This window comes from Pelodiscus sinensis, chromosome 2 (genome assembly GCF_052426305.1).
Source record: "Pelodiscus sinensis isolate ZL-2025 chromosome 2, ASM5242630v1, whole genome shotgun sequence".
In the NCBI taxonomy this organism is placed as follows: domain Eukaryota; kingdom Metazoa; phylum Chordata; order Testudines; family Trionychidae; genus Pelodiscus; species Pelodiscus sinensis.
In genome coordinates this window covers 220396244-220420095 of record NC_143053.1, presented here as the reverse complement: position 1 = coordinate 220420095, position 23852 = coordinate 220396244, and the positions used below count along the sequence as shown (strand labels likewise).

Here is a 23852-nt window from a genome sequence, read left to right as displayed (position 1 = left end):
GGAAATGGTTTAGTTTACTGTAATTAGGACTATTTTAACTACTAAGAGGAAAAAAAACCTTCTTTTTTGTCATGCTTTTGTACAGTAATGTCTAAGGGCCTAATTCTGCTCTCATTGAAGTTAAGGACAAACTATAATTGAGTTCAGCAATAGCAGTAGTGGACCCTTAAGTGATACAGTATATTCCTGATTATCCAAATAGCATGGGGGAACATGGATTTTATCTGGATCATTGAGAAGGCAGGTGCCATTCAGCATCAGGATGGCTTCTGTTGCAGCCAGAGGCTTATTTTCATCCTCTTGCTTGCGGTCCTAGCTGAAGATTTCTGCTCTGCTCCCTCCCTCCCATAACAGAGGGACTGTCCAGGCTCCATGAACTGCCACAGGAACCATTCATCAGCAGGGAGGTCTTCCCCATGGCCAAGCAACTTATCCTCCTTGCAGCCCTGGTCAAGGCTCTATGCTCTCTTATCCAAACCACTGCATTATCCAAATCCCTGCAGAAGGCATGTATCTCATTCTGGGGAATGGGCAAGAGGTTTAGATAATAAGGTTCCAGATGAACATCTGTACAAAGAGAAAGCTAGATCTCTTTGAATATATGTTTTAAAAGATAGCTGCTGGCTCCTTCTCTCCAGGAATTGTGTGTAGTATGCACATACCTCTGCATGTAACAAATATTGCTTTCTTTTCAACTATTGTAGAAATGATGCAGCACAGTTTGAAGGCTGCAATATATGTTCTCTCATATATGCTGTGTATTTGCCTACACAGTCATGGAAACAGTCCATTAGTCCTTATTCAGTCAAGGGGCGTTAGGCACCTAATCTTATGTTCTTTTTAATGCACTTATGCCTAAATAGCTTTGGAAATTTACCCTTTACATATATAACAGATACAGTTGTGTGATTATACATCATAATGGCAAAATGGATATACAGTAGAGTCTGGATTATCCGACCTTCGGTAATCCGACATTCCGCTTTATCCAACCCTGCAGCTCCCGGAGACAAAGCGGCGCTTTTCTATGCTATTTTCTCCAGGGCGTGGGCCAGGAGAATGGCCCAGCTCGCTGCCCCATGGCTCTTCTGGAGCTGCTGATGCCGCTCCTGCTGGTGCCGCTTCGTCCCCGGGAGCTGCAGGCATCAGCGGCTCCAGGAGAGCAATGGGGCAGTGAGCGGGGCCGTTCTCCCAGCACGTGCCCGGGAGCTGCAGGAAGGGAAGGGGGCCAAGCGGTGTCGGCTACAGTAGAGTCCCTATCATCCGACATTTTGGGTAATCCGACCACCTGTTGGTCCCATTTAGGTCAGATAATCGGGACTTTACTGTACTAAAAAGCTATTATCACAAAAGATGGAAGATATGCAGGTTATATTTTCTGGTGAATTTTAAAAGTACTAAGGCTGTAACAGCAGATTTTTAATGCAAATAAATCGCAAAGCATTTCCTGGTGATTTGGGCCTATAGAAATCTTGCACTTTTGAGAGTTATAATAAGGATACTCAAAATAACCTGAACATTTGTTTTCTTCTTTTTGCCCAGTCATAGATACATTAGTTTATACGGTTTTCAGTGAGATTATTGAAACAGAGAACAAATCTGGTTGCCCTTTCAGAAGCATGTTTTTTTAGAAGTAAGTGATTTGTCATGTTTCATGCTTGTAATTTATTCATAAAACAGGATACTCAGTGGCTGCAGGGGAATTTACTGGAGACCTTGAACAAGGTAAGAAGCAAATCAAAATGTAAAGCATATGTCTGTGTATGTGTCTGTTTATCTCTTCCTGTTCCCTAAATGGGTAAACAGGTCTTAAATATTTAAAATATAAAAGAGCAAGGTAATGTATCTATACTCGATATGCCTAGGGGCAAATCTTTCCTTGGGATGGTACAGCAAGGGAAAGCAGAACTGTAGTAGCCTCATATATGCATCCCCTGCCATAGGTAACTTTCTGCCTAGGACAAGACTATATAAGGGGATAGCACTTTAAGGCCACATCTTCCTGCTGTCTCTAGACGCTGAGAGAGAAGCCCTGCTGACTTGGGATCCTAGACATTTCCCAGCAGGGACAGACTGTGTTCCTTGAGGGCACGGTACATGGGACAACATGTTAACTGTCCTTCTTCCCAAAGCAATGTGTTCTGTTCGTAGTTACTGCTTATGTAGCGAGAAGAGGACCCTTTGCTTTGTCCTCTCCCTGAATCTTGTACTTCAGAGCACAGCTGGTCAGGGTCATATACTTAATATTAACAATCTATATTTAGAAACAGTGAAAACATTATACAGGCAAATGAAATAAAGAACTGATCTCTTGAATAAGGGAAGGCTTAACAGCACATGAACAAAAATGCCTGAAAGAGAAAAATGTGTGAGCTTCTTTTAGAAGTGAAGGCACTTTCTAGGATCAAATAAATTCTGCCAAGGGATATTTTTATAAGAATTTGCATGTAGATGTAAGCGGGGGAATGGTCCCGCTCTTGTGGGGAACTTTCCTGGCTTCTATACACCCCGGTGAAATGAACCAGCGAAAGGATCTGAGTCCCCGCTCCCACTTCCTTTACCCCACGGCTCCCTGATCCTGAGGGCTCCCCCTCCACTCTCCTGAGTAGCAGAGCCCTTGAAACCCCAACAAGGCTGGGCCCAGGTTTCCTGGGGCTTAATCCCTGACCTTGTAGTCACTAGGGGCAGGAGTTAGGGTGTCCCCACTCCGAGGTGCTCTCTTTACACTGCAGGCCTTCTTGGCCCAGTGATCACTTCATAAGGTTCAAAGCAAATACAATTTATTAAACATCAACTGATTAAAGAGAATAGAATAAGAAACAATGAGAATGGTTAAATGAGAACACACAGCCCTGCTCTGTAGCACAGGCACATCAACACAGCAGTCTGCAGAGTGTAAGGACAGTTCACAGTCTCTTCCTTAGAAGCCCTGGATGTGCTGCAAGGGGCTGCAGGCTGGACACGCTTGCACTGGCAGTGACCACACAGCCTCAGTCTCTAAGTGGCCAGACCCCTCTCCCAGTCCAGAGCCTTTCCCCACACTTTGCAGGTCCCAGTAGCTCACCACATCCAGCTGCAGGCTGTGCTGCTTGGCCAGTTCCAGCTCTTTGTGTTGCTTCTCTGTTCCTTTTGGCTTTCTGAGCACTGCCAGTCTGCTGCTCAACACAGGGTCTGCACTGCTTGGCCTGTCTGTGTCTGGTTCTGTCGCTGCAGGACTTCTTCTTGTACTCCTCTTTCAGATCTCTGTCTTTGCAGGACCTCTCCTGCACACAGCTCGCTCTGCTCTTTCAGCTCCCTGTTTGCTCAGAGAGAGAGCCAGAACAATCCCCACTTACAACCTGTCAGTCAGGCTGAGCTGGAGTGTTGACTGCTTTCCATTGTCTCTGGGGTCTGTCAGTCTCATGAACCCTTCCCCTTCTGAAGCTGGTAAACCAAAAAACTCCCACAGAGTTTTAGTAAGGGGTAACAGTCCCCTTACATAGACAGCAATTTCATCCAGAAGAATCTGAAAACAGATTACAAATTTAACCAAATTATTGACAATCTAGATATCTGTAATGGATTCTTCACTAATATAAAGCCACCCCTAAGATGAAAATGGATCAACAGCGTAAGCGAGGACAGCAATAAGTATCCCAAGTTTAGGAGAATAAGTGAGGAAGAATTTTCTACTGCAATTACAGAGGAAATGTTTTGTAGCTAAGTTCAATGTCATTACCCAAATTAGAATTTTGGCTTCAACTCTGAAGTTTATGTTGCTCCCCTTTGTGACTTCAAATCTTAATGGTTTTATGATATATCTGTCCTATGCCTCAAGCAGCACAGTTCCCTAATAGTATGGTTATAGGCTGACTCAGCAGCAGACAGCACCACCTATTGAATCAACACCACTTCCTCCAGTGTTCACTAGAGGTCTTATCCAAATATTGACCAAGTCTGACCCTGTCTAGCTGATATGTGCCAAGCTCCAAGCCAGCAGAGCTTAGAACAATATGACTTCTGAAGTTAAATAATAATCACATATACACAGCAGCAAGTTTATCCAACTCTATTAATCTATTTCCAGAAATTATGTTGAAATTGAGCAGTATATACAGGCCTGCTACACAGCCAAAGCCTTTGAAACTATGTATCTTGTCTCAGGCAGGCCAGGTTATTTGTCAGAAAGGCCAGCCTGTGTTCAAGGACATGACCAGCTCTATAACCAAAACATGCAACATCAGTTGAATGGGAGACTTTATGCAAATTAACCCAGTGGCCTTCACTGGCTACTTCTTATTCCCTGTAATTTTGGAATTAGGGAACCCTAGGGAGAAAGAGACCTCCCTCCAGGTGTACACTGAGTGTTAAACATTTAATGATGTAATATTTTGTGCATATGTCTAGAGATGATAACAGACACATTATATATATTTAAAAATCTGCCCTCTTGGCACAAGTTACAGAGTTCTTTGCTACAGCTAGTAAGCTAATATACCCTTAAATAATAGGGGCTGTATGTTAGCAGAATTTAAGTGATTCTGCTCCAATCAGCTAAAACCGTATATTCTCTAATTCCGGGGTTCTCAAACTTTGTGATACTGTGACCCCCCTCTAAGTTGCTTGTGACCCCCTGGGGGGTAGGGACCCACAGTTTGAGAAACGCGGCTCTAATTAATGTATCTTTTCAGAGTTGGTTGCTGGAGTGCCCAGAGGAGCACAGAACTTTGGCTATGTATGTATTGTACCCACATTTGATCTGTTTATTAGTAAAAATGCATGTGTATCCTCTTTTGAGGAGGAAAGACGGTATCATGTTTTTATGCCTCATTGTACCTACATTCCTTATCTAGGCGAAAGTCCTATGGACTTAGATCCTGATTCAGCAAAACACTTAATCATGCTTTCCTGAACTGTGCTTTAAAGCTCAGGCTTTTATTTATTTATGAAGTCTGTATCTTCTGTAGCCACTTATAAGACTGCTTTGAACTCTTAAGCCAATATTTCTGTAGCTGCAGACTCAAATCCAAATTCACCCCAAGTCCATGTGTGTTAATGTGCTATTCTGGTTGTTCCCATGATGAAGATCCAAGTCTAGTGTACGTTGAGGGACGTTCAGAGCTGGTTTTCAGTTCACTGCTCTATGTGTATGTGTAATGAAACTGCCAGATATGAGAAGTCATGGTATGAGTTCTGAAAATAAGAGAGAGCAGTGCACATTGTGAAACCGTGCTTATATTCTTGTAGAATGAATGCAACAAAAGCCAGGTTTCCTGAACAATCTGCTTAGGAAATTGACAGTTCCGAGCTACAGACCTGACTTCAATCCTTGCATACACTAAACTGATTCCAGATTATAAAGTCATATTGCCATATTTGAACATAAGAACATATAAGAATGGCTGTACTGGGTCAGACCAATGGTCCATCTAGCCCAGTATCCTGTCTGCAGACAGTGGCCAGCACCAGGTGCCCCAGAGAGGGTGGACCGAGGACAATGATCAAGCGATTTGTCTCCTGCCCTCCCTCTCCAGCCTCTGACAAACAGAGGCCAAGGACACCATTTTATCCCCTGGCTAATAGCCTTTTATGGTCCTAACCTCCATGAAATTATCTAGCTTCTCTTTAAAATCTATTATAGTCCTAGCCTTCACAGCCTCCTCTGGCAAGGAGTTCCACAGGATGACTACACGCTGTGTGAAGAAGAACTTTCTTTTATTAATTTTAAACCTTCTACCCATTAATTTCATTTGGTGTCCTCTAGTTCTTCTATTTAGGGAACTAATAAATAACTTTTCTTTATCGGCCCTCTCCACACCTCTCATGATTTTATAGACCTCTATCATATCCCCCCTCAGTCTCCTCTTTTCTAAACTGAAAAGTCCCAGTCGCTTTAACCTCTCCTCATATGGGTCCCGTTTCAAACCCCTAATCATTTTAGTTGCCCTTTTCTGAACCCTTTCCAAGGCCAAAATATCTTGTTGGAAGTCATAGGTGCTATTTGTTGATCATTCTGTGGTACAAATATGATTCACCTAAAATGATACTGCAGTATCTGAGCATCCCATAGTCTTTAATATACAGTTCCGTACAACATTGATGCCAGACAGGGAAGTACAATTCTCTCTATTGTACAAATGGGGAACTGAGGGCGTAGAAAGTTTAAGGCTACGTTTACACTGCTGAGTTTTTGCGCAAAAATGGCTAGTTTTGTGGAAAAACTTGTGGAGCATCTATACTAGAAATTCATTTTTGTTCAAAAAAAATACAGTCAGAAGACAGGGCTTTTTGTGCAAGAGTTATTCCTCTTTCTACAAAGAAAAAGCCTTTTTGCGCAAGAGCTCTTGCATAAAAAGGTATGTGTGGACGGACAGCAGGAAACCCCTATCAGAAAAAGCACAGGTGCTCTGATGGCCAGTCTGTGAGCATCCATGGCAGTGTGGTCGCGCTCTTGTGCAATAACTTTTTGCAGAAGATCTCCTCCATAAAAAGTTCTTGCGCAAGAAGCCTGCAGTGTAGATGTAGCCTAAATGATTTGGTCAAGCAAATATGCAGTGAAGCAAAGAATTAAACTCCGGTCTCCCAGGTCTTATGCAAGTGCTATCATCACTGGACCATCCTTTAACTTTTCTAAATATATCTGTCATTACATTACAGTATAACTTGTCATGATGTGACTGAACCTTTTATTTTTTTTCTATTGCCAGGTTTCAATTATTAATTCTACAGACTTGACCTTTATTCAGAATTTCACTGGTGAACAGGTAATGTCAAAGATCTAAGCAATAATGTACTATCCCTCAGAGGAATATCATTGCACCCAAAATATTCTATTTCTAACTATTTAAATTATATTTTCTATTCTTTGAAATAAATATTCACAGAGGTGCAGAGGCTTGTCAGGAAAAAAATATTTTAATGCATATCAGATATGAAAATGTGTGTGTTGGCTTTTATTTACAGATGGCATCTTACTTTGGGTACACTGTCGCAGTGTCGGATGTTAACAGTGACGGGTAGGTTACACAATGCACCCCAATCCCATTGAAATCCAATAGGAATTTGATTATGTAATTCCTCTTTTAATTCCTCTTGAAAATCCTGGCCTTAGTAAATAATGTTCACACTACATCTTCAAAAGCTATTATTTATCCCTTTATAGGAAAAGCCAAAATAAACGTGTTGGTTGTTAAGCTCTTTTTTTTTTCACTTCTCTTGGTTATAAAATGTTTCCTTTACTTCTGTGTTTTTCTAGCTCTAACTTAATTCTGGCTCTCAACTTTATGAATCCATTTTCTTTTTAAAAAATTTGGCCAAATGGTCTTTGTAAAAGAAGTTTTAGTGGAGTTTTTCTCATGAACAACTAAGATTGTTTGAAACAGTAAGAGCAGAGTTAGAACATCCAAATCTGTTCAATTTCCTAATATTGAAAGAGACAAGGAGCGGTGGTGTTGGCTGCCTTTGGAAAGGAGTAGCTATGAGCCAAAAATAGACTGGTTCTATCCACCTACACTGAGAAGCAGAGCCTTTCTTTTTCACTTTCTCTCACACCCATGTCCACCTCCTATTGCAAGGACTGTGCAAAGTCACTAACCTTTCCAAAAGGAGCTCAAGTATGATCATGGAGGTCTATGCATACTGCATCATCTTTTGAGATTTGCCAGGTGGCTATGCTCTTCAGTAGTTCTAAGCAGCATTGTCCCTGCTAACGCCAATGCCTTTTAGCGCTCCCATTAGCCTGGGTTATGATTTTAAGCCCTGATTCATAGACCACTTAAGCACCATAAACTTTTCAGTATGTCTGCACTTACTGGTGCTACACAGTGTTGCTCTGGTGCTGCAGCTACACCACCATAAGGCACTTGCAACTGAGATGTAAGATTTTTTGTTGTTGCTGTATTAAATACACCCCGTTGTGAGGGAGTTGATGGAAGGATTCTTTTGTAAACCTAGCAGTGTCTATACAGGGGCCTAACCAGTGCTTTTTTGGGGGGAAGAGAGGGGAAAAGGTGCCAGTACTCCAGGGGAAAAGTTGTCGAGCTCTGACTGGAGGTGCCGGTACTGCATACCAGGCAGTACCATCACAAAAAAAGCACCGGGCTTAACTATATATCTTTAGAGTGATATAGCTAGATTTTTCTAAGTTTTAGATGTCAACAAGATCTAACATTTTGAATACTCTTAAGGTTTGTCTACCCCCGGATAAAAGCCCCGGGGCTTGGCTGGCCCAGGTTTTGCAGGGTCTGAGCACATGTACACTAATTAGAAATATAATGCAGAAGAGTCTGACAAAAATGGTTGAGGGAAAAGGTCTGTTTGAAGAACTTGTTATATAGCTAGGGATTGTGGAGGAATTAGAAGCAGGCTGTTTCACCAGTATCAGAAACCTGGTTCTTTATTAGGCTGAAAAGATAAATAGGGACAACACTTTTATCTGAATAAGCTCTGAGACTATAAGGCAGCTCTGAACAGCTTCAGACTGAGCAGTTCAGCAAAGTTTTCCAAGACTATTCTTGATGTAAAGTCTGCAAGTGTTTTAGGGACAAACATAGGTTCAAGAAAGCATGAGTGTTGCATGGGCTGTCTTATAGTTGTCTCCACCACTGCTACAAAGAAAACAGCTATTGAACTAGAAACTTCCATTTTGCAGTAAGTTTATAGACAAATTCTTAGCAAGGAGAAGGAATTTTTTTCTTTGCAGGCTGAAACTATGTATCCAATAAAAACAGTGGAATAAAATGTTTATCAGTCTTTTATTTGTACTATATCAAAGTTCCACATAGTTACACTTTGACCTATTGACACTTCCCATACTCCTGCTGTTTATTACTCAGCAGGATATAAAAGAATTGCATACAATTCCAGCAGGTGGTCAGCTTGTGCTTTTTAATGTTGTTAAAAAGGAAGTAATACTAACTAGTCATATTTATGTGTTGGAACAAACACAAATATGCTGATTTATATTAACTACACCATCATGGTGCAGTAGTGAAATGAATCTAATTCAACTTACTGAAAAAACCCCATACAGTTATGGTTATACTTTACCATCAGTCTTTATTTTTATTTCTGCTGCCTGTTAAAAGGGATGGTGTCAACTTTTAATTTGGCTCAGAATTCACATTTTGAAAAAAATAAACCTTTACAAAACCTTAGAGCAATTGAAATATGTCTGCAATTAAAAAAAATAACCACACAGGTGTTAATTATCAAACGAACAATTCCTCTACAATGCTTAAAACTGAAACGTTGAGGTACTGAAATCTGGAAAGTAAAATTAGCTATAAAACAAATGTCAACCTGATGTATTGCTTTTTATTGTCCACACTGAGGCTATGTCTAGACTGCAGGCTTCTTTCGAAAGAGGCTCTTTCGAAAGCATCTTTCGAAAGAGCCTCTTTCGAAAGATCGCGTCTAGACTGCAGGCGGATCTTTCGAAAGAGAAATCCGCTTTTTCGAAAGAGAGCACCCAGCGAGTCTGGATGCTCTCTTTCGAAGACGGCCTATTTACATTGAAGAACGCCTTATTTCGAAAGAGGAACTTTCGAAAGAAGGCGTTCTTCCTCGTAAATTGAGGTTTACCGCCATCGAAAGAAAAGCCGCGTTCTTTCGAAATAATTTCGAAAGAACGCGGCTTGAGTCTGGACGCAGGGGAAGCTTTTTCAGGAAAAGGCTACTTTTCCCGAAAAAACCCCTGAGTCTGGACATGGCCCGAGAGAAATACAAACAATAAATGAGGATCACAGAGAATGGCAAGTAAACTGGGGGGGGGGGGGGGGGGGAGAGTTCTCGCCTCTGCTGAAGCCCTTGTACGTTGTTGTGGTAGTGCATAAAGAGACAGTAGAGCCTTGAGCTCAGCCAGGGAAGCATTCCCATTGAACGGGCTTTGCAAAAGGCAGCTTATCTAGCACTAAAAGGCCGCTATTAAACATTCTAATATAGGGGGTGTCTTGGAGACATGAAGGGGAAATCGAGCACTATGGGGATGCCAGGTAGTGCCCTAATCCATAGGCATTTAGGGACTGGTTGCTGTGGCTAGCTGAATGTTCATAAGCAGCCCAAAATCAGGAGAATATAAAGATGGATTAAAATCATATTAGCTCCCTCCCTCCAACCTCTGGGCTACAAATTTGTGCCAAAAACATGCTCTGGACATTTACATTCATTGGAAGTAATCTGAGTTGTTAGTTGTAGCCTAGGTGACCATATATGTTTACAACACATGATTCTGGGCTCTCCCTCTGGATGGTTTCCTAACCTTCTCCAACCAGATTTCTGAGGATCAGATTGTATTTTCCCCTGGTAATGGTGTGTGTGCAAGGGGAAGGCTCAGTTTGCAGGCTTCTCACTGGTGTTTCCTGCAATGTCACATACAACAGCAGTTCTTTTGCTCAGAGAAATAGGAACATAAGAACAGCCACACTGGGCGAGACCAAAGGTCCATCTACCCCACTATCCTGTCATTAGACAATGGCTGGTGCCCAGAGTTCCAGAAGGAATAAACAGAAGAGGCAATAATCAAGTGATCCATCCCCTGTCACGAATTCCCAGCTTCTAGCAAACAGAGGCTAGGAACCAGCATCCTTGTCCATCCTACCTACTAGACACTGATGGACCTATCCTCCAAATACAAGGATTTCTCCTTTTAGAGTCTCCAGGGCAGATGTCACCCCAGGAGCAAGGCAGGAGGCAGAGCCAGAAGATATCACGTATTGAAAATTCACCTTATCACTTACAATATTAATTAAGAAAAGATTGGTCCTATGGTGAAGGCACTAGACTGAGATTTAGGAGATGTGGCTTCAATTCCTGACCCTGCCATGGGCTTTCAGTGCACCCTTAGGCAAGTCTCTTAGGCTTATCTTTTAAAAGATGTTTATGCATCTAAAGATACTCATATGCATCTAATGGAATTTTCAGAAGTGCCAAGGTACCCAACTCCTATGAGAGTTAGTACTTTTGAAAATTCCACTAGGTGCCTATCTGATCCTTTAAAAATCTGTCTTATTTTCTCTGGGCCTCACTTCCTCTGTATAAAACAGGGATAATAATGCCCCCTTTCCCCCTCTTTCCTTTGTCTCTTTGGTCTGGTTAAAGATTTTGGAACAGGGACCATCTCTTACTAAATGATTTATGTCATGTTTAACACAACCAAGCCCTGATCTCAGTGGAGGCTCCTAGCCTCTACAATAAAATCATCATCATAATAATAATGCATGCTAGGAGGATGATAGAACTATGGTGTCATATATAGTGTATGCAAAATAATTGTTATACAGATGGTAAAATATAGCATTCGTGGACACGAATATCATGTTTTCTTTTTGTGGCACTCACCAATCTCAGTTAACATACTGTCCAAATGGCTAGCATCTTTAATAAAAAGAGAAAGATTTTGAGTATTTTAATGTGGGTAAAAAACCCCACAGCTTTAATATGTGTTTGTTCATTCAGCATCTGCTTCCTTCCCCTTTTCAGAATATGTGCAGCATAGGATGGTAACTAATATTTTAAGCAATGGAACAACTAAATAAAAGTAACTTTACATTTAAATTATTTTTCCTTATGGAGAAGTTCTATTGAATTTTTAGATAAGAGGTGTTTTGACTTAGAATTCAAAATTATATAGAATTTATTGAATTTCACTTGTATCTGGTGATTAAAAACATAGAAAATAACTCATTCTCTGTTAACTTGTGTATGATGTAGAGTATTGCACTATAGTGGCTATTGCTTGAGAACTGGTTGAACACCACGGTGCTAAACCAATAGGACTCTGCAGAAATGGCTACTGCTATAACAAACTAACCACACTCAACTGGCCAACTAGCCACATTGTTCAAGCCAACTAGTCACACTCAACTAGTCAAATAGCCACATGTGGCTAGTGTGTTGGACACCACAGGTAGCATCTCGTACATTTTATATGCTTTTTACATAAGAGTTAAGATAAATTTAGAATGTATTGTGTCTCTCTCATATGGGTTTGTTCCTTGCTATGAAGACTTTTCAGAGATCTTTTCAGTCTCAAGGTAGAAAAAGCTCTGTTCTCAATTAAATAAAGATCATTGGCATGATGACAAGGAAATACAGTGCTTGCCAAAGTTAAATGTATCACAGTCAAGTAATAATAGTGTTTCACAGTAACAGAAGATTTTCATGCCATGAGCCTGATCCAATACCTACTGAAGTAAATGTGGCTAGAAAGCCTGTCTCTCTTGCCAAAAGAAGTTGATTCAGTAGATATTATCTCACTAACTTTGTCTCACTGAAATCAATGTGAGCTTTCCTATTAACTTCAGCAGGCTTTGAATCTGGTCCCAGATACCTATTTGATATTATTGGTTTATATCTATGAAATACATATTGTGAGACTATTTCTGCTGCTCTGTCATTTATTCCAGAATCAGGTTCTTTGGCTGAATTTCCCATTGATGTTTTGTTTTGTTTTTATTCCTCTAGTTTAGATGACATCCTAGTTGGCGCCCCTCTCTTTATGGAGCGTGAATTTGAGAGTAAACCTAAGGAAGTAGGGCAAGTTTACCTATACTTGCAGGAAAGTGCCTTCTACTTCCGAGATGCACAGATTCTGTCAGGCACTGAAGTGTTTGGTAGATTCGGCAGTGCAATTGCTCACCTTGGAGATCTCAACCAGGATGGATTTAATGGTACGTAATGTATATATATTGTATGTTACAAGCAAATTGTTTGTGGACTGAATATGATGCTACTTGAGTCTGAAGATGACTTTCTTCCCAGTTCTTGGAGACAACTATAGGAGTTAGAGGATGCTTTAAAAAAAAAGTCCGTCCTCCACTTTTAACATGTAAATGTGATACTGAAAGCAATGAGCATCTCTCTGTCACACAACATGTAGTAGACAGAATAACCTAGTGGTTGGAATAGGAGGCTGATGTAGAGGTCAGAGCAGAATCAACAGGAGTGCCAGAGTTGTGATTGAGACAAGTCAATGATCAGAACCAGGAGTTATAAATCAGGGGGTTCAGAGGCAGGCAGTGACTAGGCCTGGAGCAGAGCAGGCATGGGGTGGAGCAAGCGGTGAATGATTTGGCATGGCTTCAGGCATAGACTACATTGAGCTACCATTGTGCTGCTGTTGATACTTAAATGGTGACCCATTGACCCTTCTGCCTAATCAGGGAGCACAGTTACTTAGTGAAGGTTTATTGGGTGCAGCCAACCTCATTGGGTTGCTAGGCAACCATGCCCAGAGCCAAGTGAATTCCTGACACACTCACTAATTCTAACAAGGAGGAAATTAAGGGTCATATCCTGTTAAATGTGAATGAATAGTCCCATTTATGTCAATGCTAATGTCGAACATACATTAACACTTAAATATTATTGTCCCTTCTTAGCCCAGTTGGCTATGTCCCTCTTCAGGACCTCTCTACAAGAGGTTTGTTGGGATACGTAGCTCACTCCCTAACATGAGGAGTGCTGGGGTACACTTTGCATGTTTATTGACTAAGCCATCAAAAGGAATGCTACTCGCTGTCCTTTCAGTGCTGTTCTACTAAGGCAGGCAACTGATCACACAAAATCCTACTGAACTTTTTTATCATCCCTTCATATTGTAAGTTTGTGGGTTGGGTGCAAGCTTTTTGTCTGTCTAGAATCTCTCAGACCTTTTTAAACACTTTGGATTCAATCCCCTGACCTGTGTGAAACTCACATGAGACTCCATATCTGGTAAAAAGTTCATTCACTAGACCATTGCTATTGCCACAACCTATTAATTGCCTATTAATAGCCATAGGCTATTTTGTGAAGTAGTCCATAGCTACTGGCAGCCATAATTGCCAGCCCCTGTCTCCGGTAATGGCCCAAGAACATCCAACAACAATGAGCTCCATTGTTGTCCCAAAGGATACTACTGCAACGGGTTTCTTCTAGGTTTAGGGGGACCTCTTTTTGCAATGCAAGCATCATATTTCCTGCACCAACTTTCTAAGTCCTGCTTGTATTTTACCATATAGAAGTTTCCCTTAGCTTGGCTAATGGTTTTGTAACCTCAAAATGTCCAGCTTTTTAAAGATCATGACATGATCTCAAACACTCCTTTTTCAGTTCATCTTGCACAGTTCGCAGGTATCTGCATCCATCACCCCTTGATTTTTCCCATCACCCCTTAGAAAGTTTCCCAATACAATATTTCAAATTTAAATTCCAAGCTTTCCCACTATGGCTAGAAATCTTTTACTGTAATGTTGTTAAATGACATTATGTTACAGGGTGGCTAGGTATGCTATCTGATTTTCCAGTCACACGCTATCTTGAAATCAGGATCCTCTAGATGGGAATATTTTAGTTGTTCTGGGGTCCATTCTTGCAGCCGCACCCGGCTTGTTCAAGGATGAACCAAGAACATGCATGCTAATGTGAATTAGAGGAAGTTGGCCCACTCCTCTCCTTGAGCAACTAATATCTTGCTGTCCTGCACAAACAAGGCTGTGTGGATAAGTCATCAACATTGCCATGTGTACATGGCCAGACCTGTGTGTGACTGAGTGTAGGGGTGCGTTCAGGGAACAGGGCACCCCCCCCATTCTGTAGCTCCTACCCCAAAGAGGGGGCACGCAACGGCATTTCCCCCCCACTGTCCTTATAATTTGACTATATTCCCTCCATCCGTTTCACCAGTGCTCCACGCGATTTGCCCTGAGACATGCGGTCCTTGTGCCCTGAACCAATATTCTTTGAGTATAACACCCTTATCCATCCCAGGGTGTCTTTATTCTGGTCTGTGGTGCCTCAATTGGCACACCGCCAACAAAACCTCCACCTGTGCACCCGGGCGCCAGGAGGAGTAAGGGGACCCGGGCCCACCCTCTCCACCGGGTTGTGACCCAGGGCCCCGAGGGGTAGAAACCTGCACTCTCCCTTTGGTTGATGGGGACACTGCCTATAACATGCCAACCTGCGGGCCTTGCCAGGGGGTCCCGCCATGGGTCATTTCATACCTCTCCGACCTTACAGACCGCTACCTGCGAAGTCAGTCGCCAAGGTCCTCAGCTCCTTCAAAGTCCTGTCCCGGAGGCTCTCACTCAGTGCTCCCACCCAGGCCCTCCTCCTTCCCCGCAGCCATCCTCCTTCCTCCCCCATTGATCTAGCAGCGCGCCATTTTTAAATGCTGCACCGCATAGAGCGCTGAGCGTGCCGCACGGCGGACACCTCCTTTCCCCCCACCCCACGCGTACTCCCCGCAGCCATGTCTGAGCTGCCCAGAGCATTGGCACACACGCTGCTGGACTGTTGCCGTGCCACTCGCCCTCCTGCCTGTGACAGCGGCGCTTCGGCAGGAGTGTGGGGCTTGCATGCCCTGTCACACTGTGCAATCATAGCTTTGCTATGGCAAGCTGGTAGCAGTCTTTCAGGATTTCTGGATTTTAAAAGCCTCTGCAGACTTCCATTCATACAAATAATAATGAAAATATTGTGTAGATTTAACTACTCCTTTCAGGTGGTGCAATAATTTCTCTAAGGAAAACTTAAGCGACTTTTGCTACAATAAGCTACCACCCCCTCAGTTTCCTTGTGTTCTTGTGTCAATACCTCTCTCAAAACATGAGCAATGCTTTACGAGCATCCATGTCTAGCAGGAAAGGGGGGTTGAAAAAGCTGTTCCTTTCTTGGCCTATATTAGAGCATTATGCTACATTACACGCCGCTGACCATTGAAATGGTTTCTCACAAATGGCAAACACATAAATGAACTTTCTGTAACAGAAACAGAGCTTTATAAAACATTTCACATCTGTGTTTAGGGAGTTAGCTGGCTCTGTACAGCCTCAGTTTTTTGGCAGTGGAAATTCCCTTCTTGCTAACTGTATGCCCAAGGTACATTATCTTTTTGAAACAGTGCTAATTTCTTTGGGTTTGGTTTCAAATTGTCAGACTTCATCTGATCACAGACCATTTTTAAATGTTTTAGTGCCTGTTCAAATGCTTTCACATGCACCAAGATAAAACAGACAGGCTTAGAGGGGCAGGGGCATGTCATGTATTCCTCTCCAAGGCGGCAAACATAAGTCAAAACCACCACTTTACATGGCCACAAAAATTGTCCTGCTGAGAGAGCTCTTTTTCCCTTTTTTGCATCTACTTCTACTTTCTGATACCGACTTCTAAGTTCCAGTGTGAAAAACCAGACAATGTGCTACAGTATCTAGGATATCATCTGTTCGTGGTAATAGATAAGAATGTTCTTTAAGTATATCTTTGAAACGTTTACACTGCTCTCCATGAGCCCTTGTTCTCTGACCTGAGAGTAAAGTACTTGCTTCAGGAGGCGAATGTCAGGCACATGTATACAGTGGCCAGCCCTGCAGAGTTGGTATTTCATGACCGGCACTTCTATACTGCTGATGTTGGCTGCAGAGAGAATGCTGATGTTGGTCTTCCCAGCTGATCATGGGAATCCCTCTGCGGCAGCACTGCTGGAACTGCTCCAACTGCTTGATGTCATTTGTAGGATACTCAGGTCTGAAACCTATAGAGAAGGGAGGGGATAACAACTGCTTTGTAAACCAAGATCTTGGTGCCTGTTTGCAGATTCCTATAGTTGAAGGCTTGTTTGAGTAGTTTTCCGAAGGATATGCTGGCACAGTGGATCCTGTATTTAAGTTCTGTTAATGCTGGCCCTTTGTACTCTACTAATCACCATTAGCAGAGAACCCCTGGAAAATGTGAACCATTTTCTGTACCTGGGCAGCCATATCTCCCAAAGCATAGTTTGTGCAGGTAGAGTACTTTGGTTTTCCCAGTGTTGAGAAGTCTTTGACTGTCATAGACATCTGTACAAATATTTAGGGTGCTTTGCAAGTTGACTTCTGTGTATGCAAGAATCACAGTCTTCTACATATTGAGGTTAGTGATGTCAATTCGTATGATCTTACATTATGTTAGCAGATGTTAGAGACTGAGGAGTTGGCCATCCATATGACATTCAGTCCCAGTTCTGTGAGGAAGGCAGTCACAGATGAGAATCAGGATCATAGCAAGGTAAAGGAGAAGAGTGTCAGAGTAATAAGACAGCCCTGATACAGGTGTGAATGATGAATGGTTTGGTGTATGAGCCATTGCTCAAAAATGGTGACAGTCATCCCATCATGAAGCAGTCTGAGGATGGAAATAAATTTCTCTGGACAACCAAAACTACACAGCACCTTCCACTGGGCTTCATGATTGATAGAATCAAATGTTTTGGTTAGGTCAATGAATGCCATGAGCAGTTCCAGGTATTGCTTCCTTAGGTGAACTGCTGCTAGAAAAGATTCAAGTTCTGTAGTAAATCTGACAGCCTCTCAGAGCTTCTTTGCTCTCCTTTCACTGATCTTGGTCTGCAAGCATATGTCCAGCTGTTTGGCAATGGACCAATTTATAGCTAATCTGTTCTAGAAGGACTCAGTTGCATCTGGATATACCAGGAACATGAGTCTCTGTAGATTTCCTGCCAATTCAGGTGGGGTTTCATCTTCCCCTCTCCTAGCTCTTAGCTGTACTCTGCTTTTTTAAAATTGATGTCTAGCTCCAAAATGCATCTCTAGGGCTTGTATCAAGTCTGGATATCTCAGTTTCTTCTGGAGTTAAATTCTGTAACACCATTAGAGCTGGGCCACCCTAGCTGGTTGCTAATAGACACCCTTTCAGTCCTTTTTTCCAACAATTAATCTGAGCTGCAATATTGAATTGACACAAATAAGCCTCTGAGGGAGTTTTGCCCATAGAGATAGTGAAGTTTTATATGACTGATCCCAACCTCTCTCCTTTGAACTTCTGTGAGTTATGAACAGGGTAGAAAACTATTATAAATGTCTGGTCTTACCCAATTCCTTTGGTTGATTCAATTTCTAAACCAAGTGGCTGCCTTCCACTGTGGTCAGTGACCCTTTGATTTCCCTCTGGAGCTGAGTTTTTAGTTCCACAAATCCTAGCTACAGCTCATCTTGATTGGCAAGTTCCAGATTGACTAAAGCTTGAATGATCACTACTAATTCTGTAGAAAAACCGGTAGCCAATGGTGCGATAAGTGGGGTCCAGACAACCCAAGGGGAGAACAGGGTGGACCTGAACCCTAAAGGACAATCAGTTGAATCAACTGATTATGCCCAGTGTTACTGTACACAGAAATATGTTGAGTATACATTTTATAAAAATGTATAATGTCATGAACTTGATGGTCTTTCTGAGAGATGTTTACAGACTGTTGTTATGAATCGGTGTATTCATATATAGAGAAAATTCTGCTCATAAATTATACTGCAATTTCAAATACATCTTGCAGGAGTGGGGAGCACAAAATCAAGACCAAGTAATAATCCATTGGACACCAAGGAAAAGGCAACAATGGGTCATGGAAGTTATGACATTCTGGCTATGTCTACACTGCAGGCTTCTTGCACAAGAACTGTTTTGCACAAGAGTTCTTGCGCAAAAGGTCTTGTATAAGAGCACATCCACACTGCCATGTGCTTTTGCGCAAGAGATGTGCTTTTGCTCAAGAGCGTCCATGGCAGTGTGAACGCTCTCTTGCGCAAGAAAGCTCTGATGGCCATTTTCACCTGTTGCCCGTTCACACTGCCTTCTTGAGCAAGAGCTCTTGTGCAAGAGGGCTTATTCCTCACGGGGAGAGGAGTAACTCCTACACAAGAAGCCCTCTGTTCTGACACTTTACTGTAAATTTACTTGCACAACAACACTTATGCAGTGTAGACACTCCGCAAGTTTTTGCGCAAGAACAGTCATTCTTGTGCAAGAAGCCTGCCATTTAAATGTAGCCCATGACAATGGGATATCCGCACTTTGAATCTTTGTAGTGACCAACAGAAAAAAAAACTGAAAAAAATTTTTTTTTTTAAATGAAAGTGTCTTGAAGTGAAAAGTACCCAGAAACAGAGGGACTCTCACTTGGCAGGAGCTGTCTGTGAAATGCTGGATCCTCATATATGATGGGGGCATGGTGGGAAACAGTTGAAAGGCAATGAGTAACTTGTATGAGAAAATGGGTTTTAATCTAATTCGAAAGTCCAAAGCCTGTGGTTGCACCATTGTTTATTTCCTATGTAACTTGTTTATGTTTGCTTCTCTTTACAACTTCATATCTGAAGCTATGATTTTTCTGTTGAACGAACCTTTGTTTATTTTTACCCCAAAACCATCTCTGATGTGTGAACTGTGTAGAGTAGGTATCCCAAAGGAAGCTAGTGCCTGGGGGCTCATTTTCCACCTTCAGGGATTACAAACCAGAGAGTAAAAGGCCAAGAGTCTGATAGATAAAAAATTGGGTGGATGAACTTGAGGAGACTCAAGACTGGAAGGTCCATAGGGGTCACCCTGCAAGTTGGCTGATGGGAAGCAAGGAAGAGACCTTGTGCTTATTGGCATGCTACTGCATCTGCATCTGTCTGATCTGAAGCTACATAGTATATGGGCACCCATGGTGACAGGGCAGGTGATGACTGAACCTTTTATTGGTCTGGGTTATTCCCCAAAACATCACAAATGGTATTCCATTTGCGATCGCCTCATCAATCTCTTTTACCATTGGAGTCTGAGTGCATTTCCCCATTCTATTTAGGCACTTCGTTGTAATACAGAACTTATCTCAGTCAGTAATAATCTCCAAGCTCTTTCTGAAAAACCTCCAGCCTTTGTTTTAGTTCTTCTTTAAAATCCTCCTAGCCACTTTTGATTTCTGCAAGCACTTCCATTTTTTGCTCCATCTTGATTCAATAGGAATTCCAGCTCACAACCTCTCACCTTTGGAAACTAGATCTCACACTTCAGAGCAGAATTGCCCCTTTTTGACTCAAACGGCTTTTTGACCCTGTGGGTGTTCTAGTTGAGAGCAGAAAATGGTGATAGATATTTTTGAAGCAGTTTTGTTTATTTACAAAGAACGTACAAAGTCATGTGTATCTGAATGCAGAGGGAATCAAATAACAGGAAATAGCTTTGTTTGCTCACAGCTTCTAGAGCAATCTCTTCTGCCTGCACCCAGGATACAAAAAACCTCTTGCCAGGTTTCTTCCAGACACAGTCACGTGCTTTCAGCTGTTCCTTCAGTCTGTCTTTCTGATTCAGTCTGTTCTTAGGCCTAGTCTATACTAAGGGTACGTCTAGACTACAGGGTTTTGACGACAGAAGCTTTGTCGACAGATACTGTCGACAAAGCTTCTGTCGACAAAGAGCGTCTACGCTACATTCAGTTCTGTCGACAAAGCAAGCTGCTTTGTTGACATAGCAGTGTAGACGCAAGGACAGTTTATATGCAATAACGCTTTCTATCAACAGAACTCTGTCGACAGAAGGCGTTATGCCTCGTAAAATGAGGTTTACCAGCGTCGACAAAACTGCTGAGTTCTGTCGACGTTATGTCGACAGAACTCAGCGGTAGTGTGGACACAGGTATAGTTTTGTCGACAAAAGTCCACTTTTGTAGACAAAACCCTGTAGTCTAGACACACCCTTCGTAATTAGGTTGATTTCATTATGTCAGTAAGGGTCATAAAAAATCCACATTCCTGACTGGCACTGACCTAAATCCCCGTATAGACAGTGTTCAGTTGATAAAAGAATTCTTCCCTCAATCTAGATACTGTTTCTTAGAAAGATGAATTACTGATGCCAAGCAAAGAACCCCTCCTGTCAGCCTAGGTGGTATCTACACTGAATCACTACAGCCACAGAGCTGCAGTGGTGCAGCTTTGCTGCTGTATCATTTTAAGTGTAGGTAAGCCTTTATTTTTTTTGTCAATTCCCTCCATCCCACACACCACTCAGCAGACTTAAATGGAGAACTCATTCACACATCAGGCTTCAAGAGGTTTAAAGAGGTAGAGCAGGGGTGGCCAATCCGTTACAGATGAAGAGCCCAAATAGTGGTGAATATACCACAAAGTTGTTGGGGGGGAGAGGGGAGGTAACCAACCACAGTGTTTGGTCGAGCAAAGAAAAAAAGGGCCTGGTCTTTTAAGAGCAAGGCAGGCATTACCCTGCGGCCATTTTGAGCAGCCGTTTTGAAGAATGCATGGTACCCCCGCGGCTCTGTCTTTCACACGGCTGCCCCTTGAAGAGCCACGGGCGCAGGAGCCACAATTTTTAATTTGAAGAGCTGCATGCGGCTCATAAGCCCTCAGGTTTGCCACCCCTGAGGTAGGGCATCTTGTTCACAGTCCCAGGCTGAAGCAGTTAGGAGGATCTTTTGTGAAAAGTACCACTGCCTAGGCACCTAATTCCCATTGATTTGTAGAAACTGGGCACCTAAGGGTACTTGCAAATTCTACTAAGTGCCTAGCTACACTTTTATGATACCTAATATCAGAGGGGTAGCCATGTTAGTCTGAATCTGTATAAACCACAAGAAGACCTGTGGAACCTTGTAGACTAACAGATGTATTGGAGCATAAGCTTTTGTGGGCAAAGACCCACTTTGTCAGATGCATGAAGTAGAAATTCCAGAGGCAGCTATAAATATACAGGTATATATCTACTTAGTCATCATGACTGTTTCTTTGATTTTTGTACAGATTGGATCTCCATGGTCCGGCACCCTGACCGGTCCCAGATGAGGCCCCCTGACACCAGCCCCTTAGCCCACTGCTGGTTCCTTCAGTCCAGCCAGGCTGACTGCTGGCCAGTCCCAGCCCCGGTACCACTACCTGCCATTTGGCACGTGGTTGGCCATGTTCCTTCTGCCAGGCTGCCGTGGCCATGGCCATATTTTCCCTCCTGGACTGCTGCATCTGCAGCCCCAGCTGTGCTGCTTCTATTGGGCTGCCATGGCCCAGCCTGGCCTCCCCCTGGTGGGCTGCTGCAGACCTGGTGCTGCCATCCAGGATATTACAGCCCTGCCACTGCCTTGGCTGACATGGCCCCAGCCAGGCTTCCCCTCCTGGGCAGCCATGATCCTGGGTCTGCTCCCTGGTGTCAGGCCTCCCAAATAGTATTCCACCACTGCCTGGACTGCCCTGGCACATTGCCACTGCCCTGGCTGCTGCAGCACCAGCATCACCAGACCCAATGGGCTCCCAGCAACTGTCCATCCTTCTCCAGGGTTCTTTCATCCAGGAGCATCTAACTAGGCTCATGCCAAACCAGAGATTCCTGGTTAAGAGAGGTGTAACCTGTACCAGAATAGTAGCATGGGAGTGTTTGTTGTATGTAATGAATATAAATTCTAAATAGCATAAGGTCCTACAAGAATTAATAGAATAAAATTACTTTCAGGGATCTGCTACTTTCATGAACAGTTCTAGCTTATTCTTTTGGTTTATGACAATCCAAAAAGTCCTTTGAATGGATTACAGCTTTGCATTCCCCGTAAGACTGTCTATTACTCTATATTTTTCTCCTATTCAGAATCCTCTTCTAGAGCTTTTTTTATAGTATTTATTTATCTTTATTGTTCATAAAAACAAAGCATATGTTTCACATTTTATTTTAAAGTGTTTTATATACAAGCCAAACTGGTTGTATGTCATTACTCCACTTCATTCCTGTTTTTCCTTCTCCATGCTGTAAAGTTGACTGTTCACAATGTGGTGGTGTATATTTATTTATTTATTTATTTATTGCCATCACTGTTTTGTTTTTTTTAAACTGGAAGAAGGAGCCACAAAGCAAAGCTTCTTAAAGAGCTGTTGCTAATTAATTAGGCAATGGAGAAAACAGGGAACATTTCACCGTGTATGTTTAGTTTATACAGATTAATGTAACATTAGCCGTTATTTCAGTCTCCATTTATTAAATCTCATGGATTGCTCTAAAACATGACAAAGGACAATGTGCAATTAATAATGGATGTGTGTTGTCTATGTATTATAATGTGAAGCCCTTTTTACATAAAAATTAACTCATTACAATCATAGGACATGAAAGTTTGAAACGCTAAAGCACTATTAAACATTTTTTATGAATTTGTCTTGAAACAGAATCTATGGAATAAAGAAAAACTGATTAAGCCCCTGTTCTTGTTAACATATAACACAAGCCCCTATGGTCTCCTTTTCCTGTCAGAGTTAATTCTGTCTCTATTTTAACTGTGTTGGTTCTTTTTACTCTATTACAGACATTGCAATTGGTGCACCATTTGCAGGAGAAGACAGAAGAGGCAAAGTGCTCATTTACAATGGACACCGGAATGGGTTAAATGCTAATCCTTCACAGGTTCTCAATGGGGTCTGGGCCTCACAGTCCATGCCTGCGGGATTTGGCTTTACTCTAAGAGGAGACTCAGACATAGACAAGAATGATTACCCAGGTAAGATTTTTCCATAAGAGAGGGAATTTCATACCTCCATTTTCTGGAAAATGCATCTGAACTGTTCCTTTTGAAAGGCAGAGGTCACAATAAAGAATAGACATAGTTTTGTGTGTAGTTGTAGCAATGCTTTCCTGAGAATGTAAAGTCAGACAAAACAAATACTCCCTTTCCTGTCAAAAGACATCATCAGAAATGCAAGGGCTTAAACAGTTACATTAACATAAAACATGTGAAGTTTACAACAGAAAGCTTAACCCTCATTCCACACACACACAACATTTGAATGCACTCATTCCTACAAACCTTTTAGGTCTGCTCCATGCTGACATTCTTCCTTAATTAAAACCATGTCATGTTATAGGGGAATAGACTGAGTCAATCATATTTGTTGCTAGTTGTTTTTCTTAAAGCTTTACTTCCTAAATAGTTGCTGAATTAATATGTAATATTCCAAATTGTTTTTGACCTCATTACCAAAAACAGAGAATACAAAAAGATTTTATTCTTTGAGTCACAGATTTTGTTTGGGTCTTTCCATAATCCTATTCACACTCTGTTATACAGATTCTTCCTTTTTAGTTTTGTT

The 23852-nt window shown here is 42.1% G+C and overlaps 1 protein-coding gene across 1 annotated transcript in view; it reads left to right on the top strand.

Annotated features, from left to right (window-relative positions):
- The window catches only part of ITGA8 (integrin subunit alpha 8), a 175690-nt gene that overhangs the window by 32468 nt on the left and 119370 nt on the right, over positions 1 to 23852 (top strand). The window contains exons 8-13 of the mRNA XM_075922446.2: positions 1681 to 1725; positions 4671 to 4714; positions 6687 to 6743; positions 6943 to 6995; positions 12442 to 12647; positions 23072 to 23263. Coding sequence (XP_075778561.2) covers positions 1681 to 1725; positions 4671 to 4714; positions 6687 to 6743; positions 6943 to 6995; positions 12442 to 12647; positions 23072 to 23263 — 597 coding nt within the window. The remainder of the gene's footprint in view (positions 1 to 1680; positions 1726 to 4670; positions 4715 to 6686; positions 6744 to 6942; positions 6996 to 12441; positions 12648 to 23071; positions 23264 to 23852) is intronic.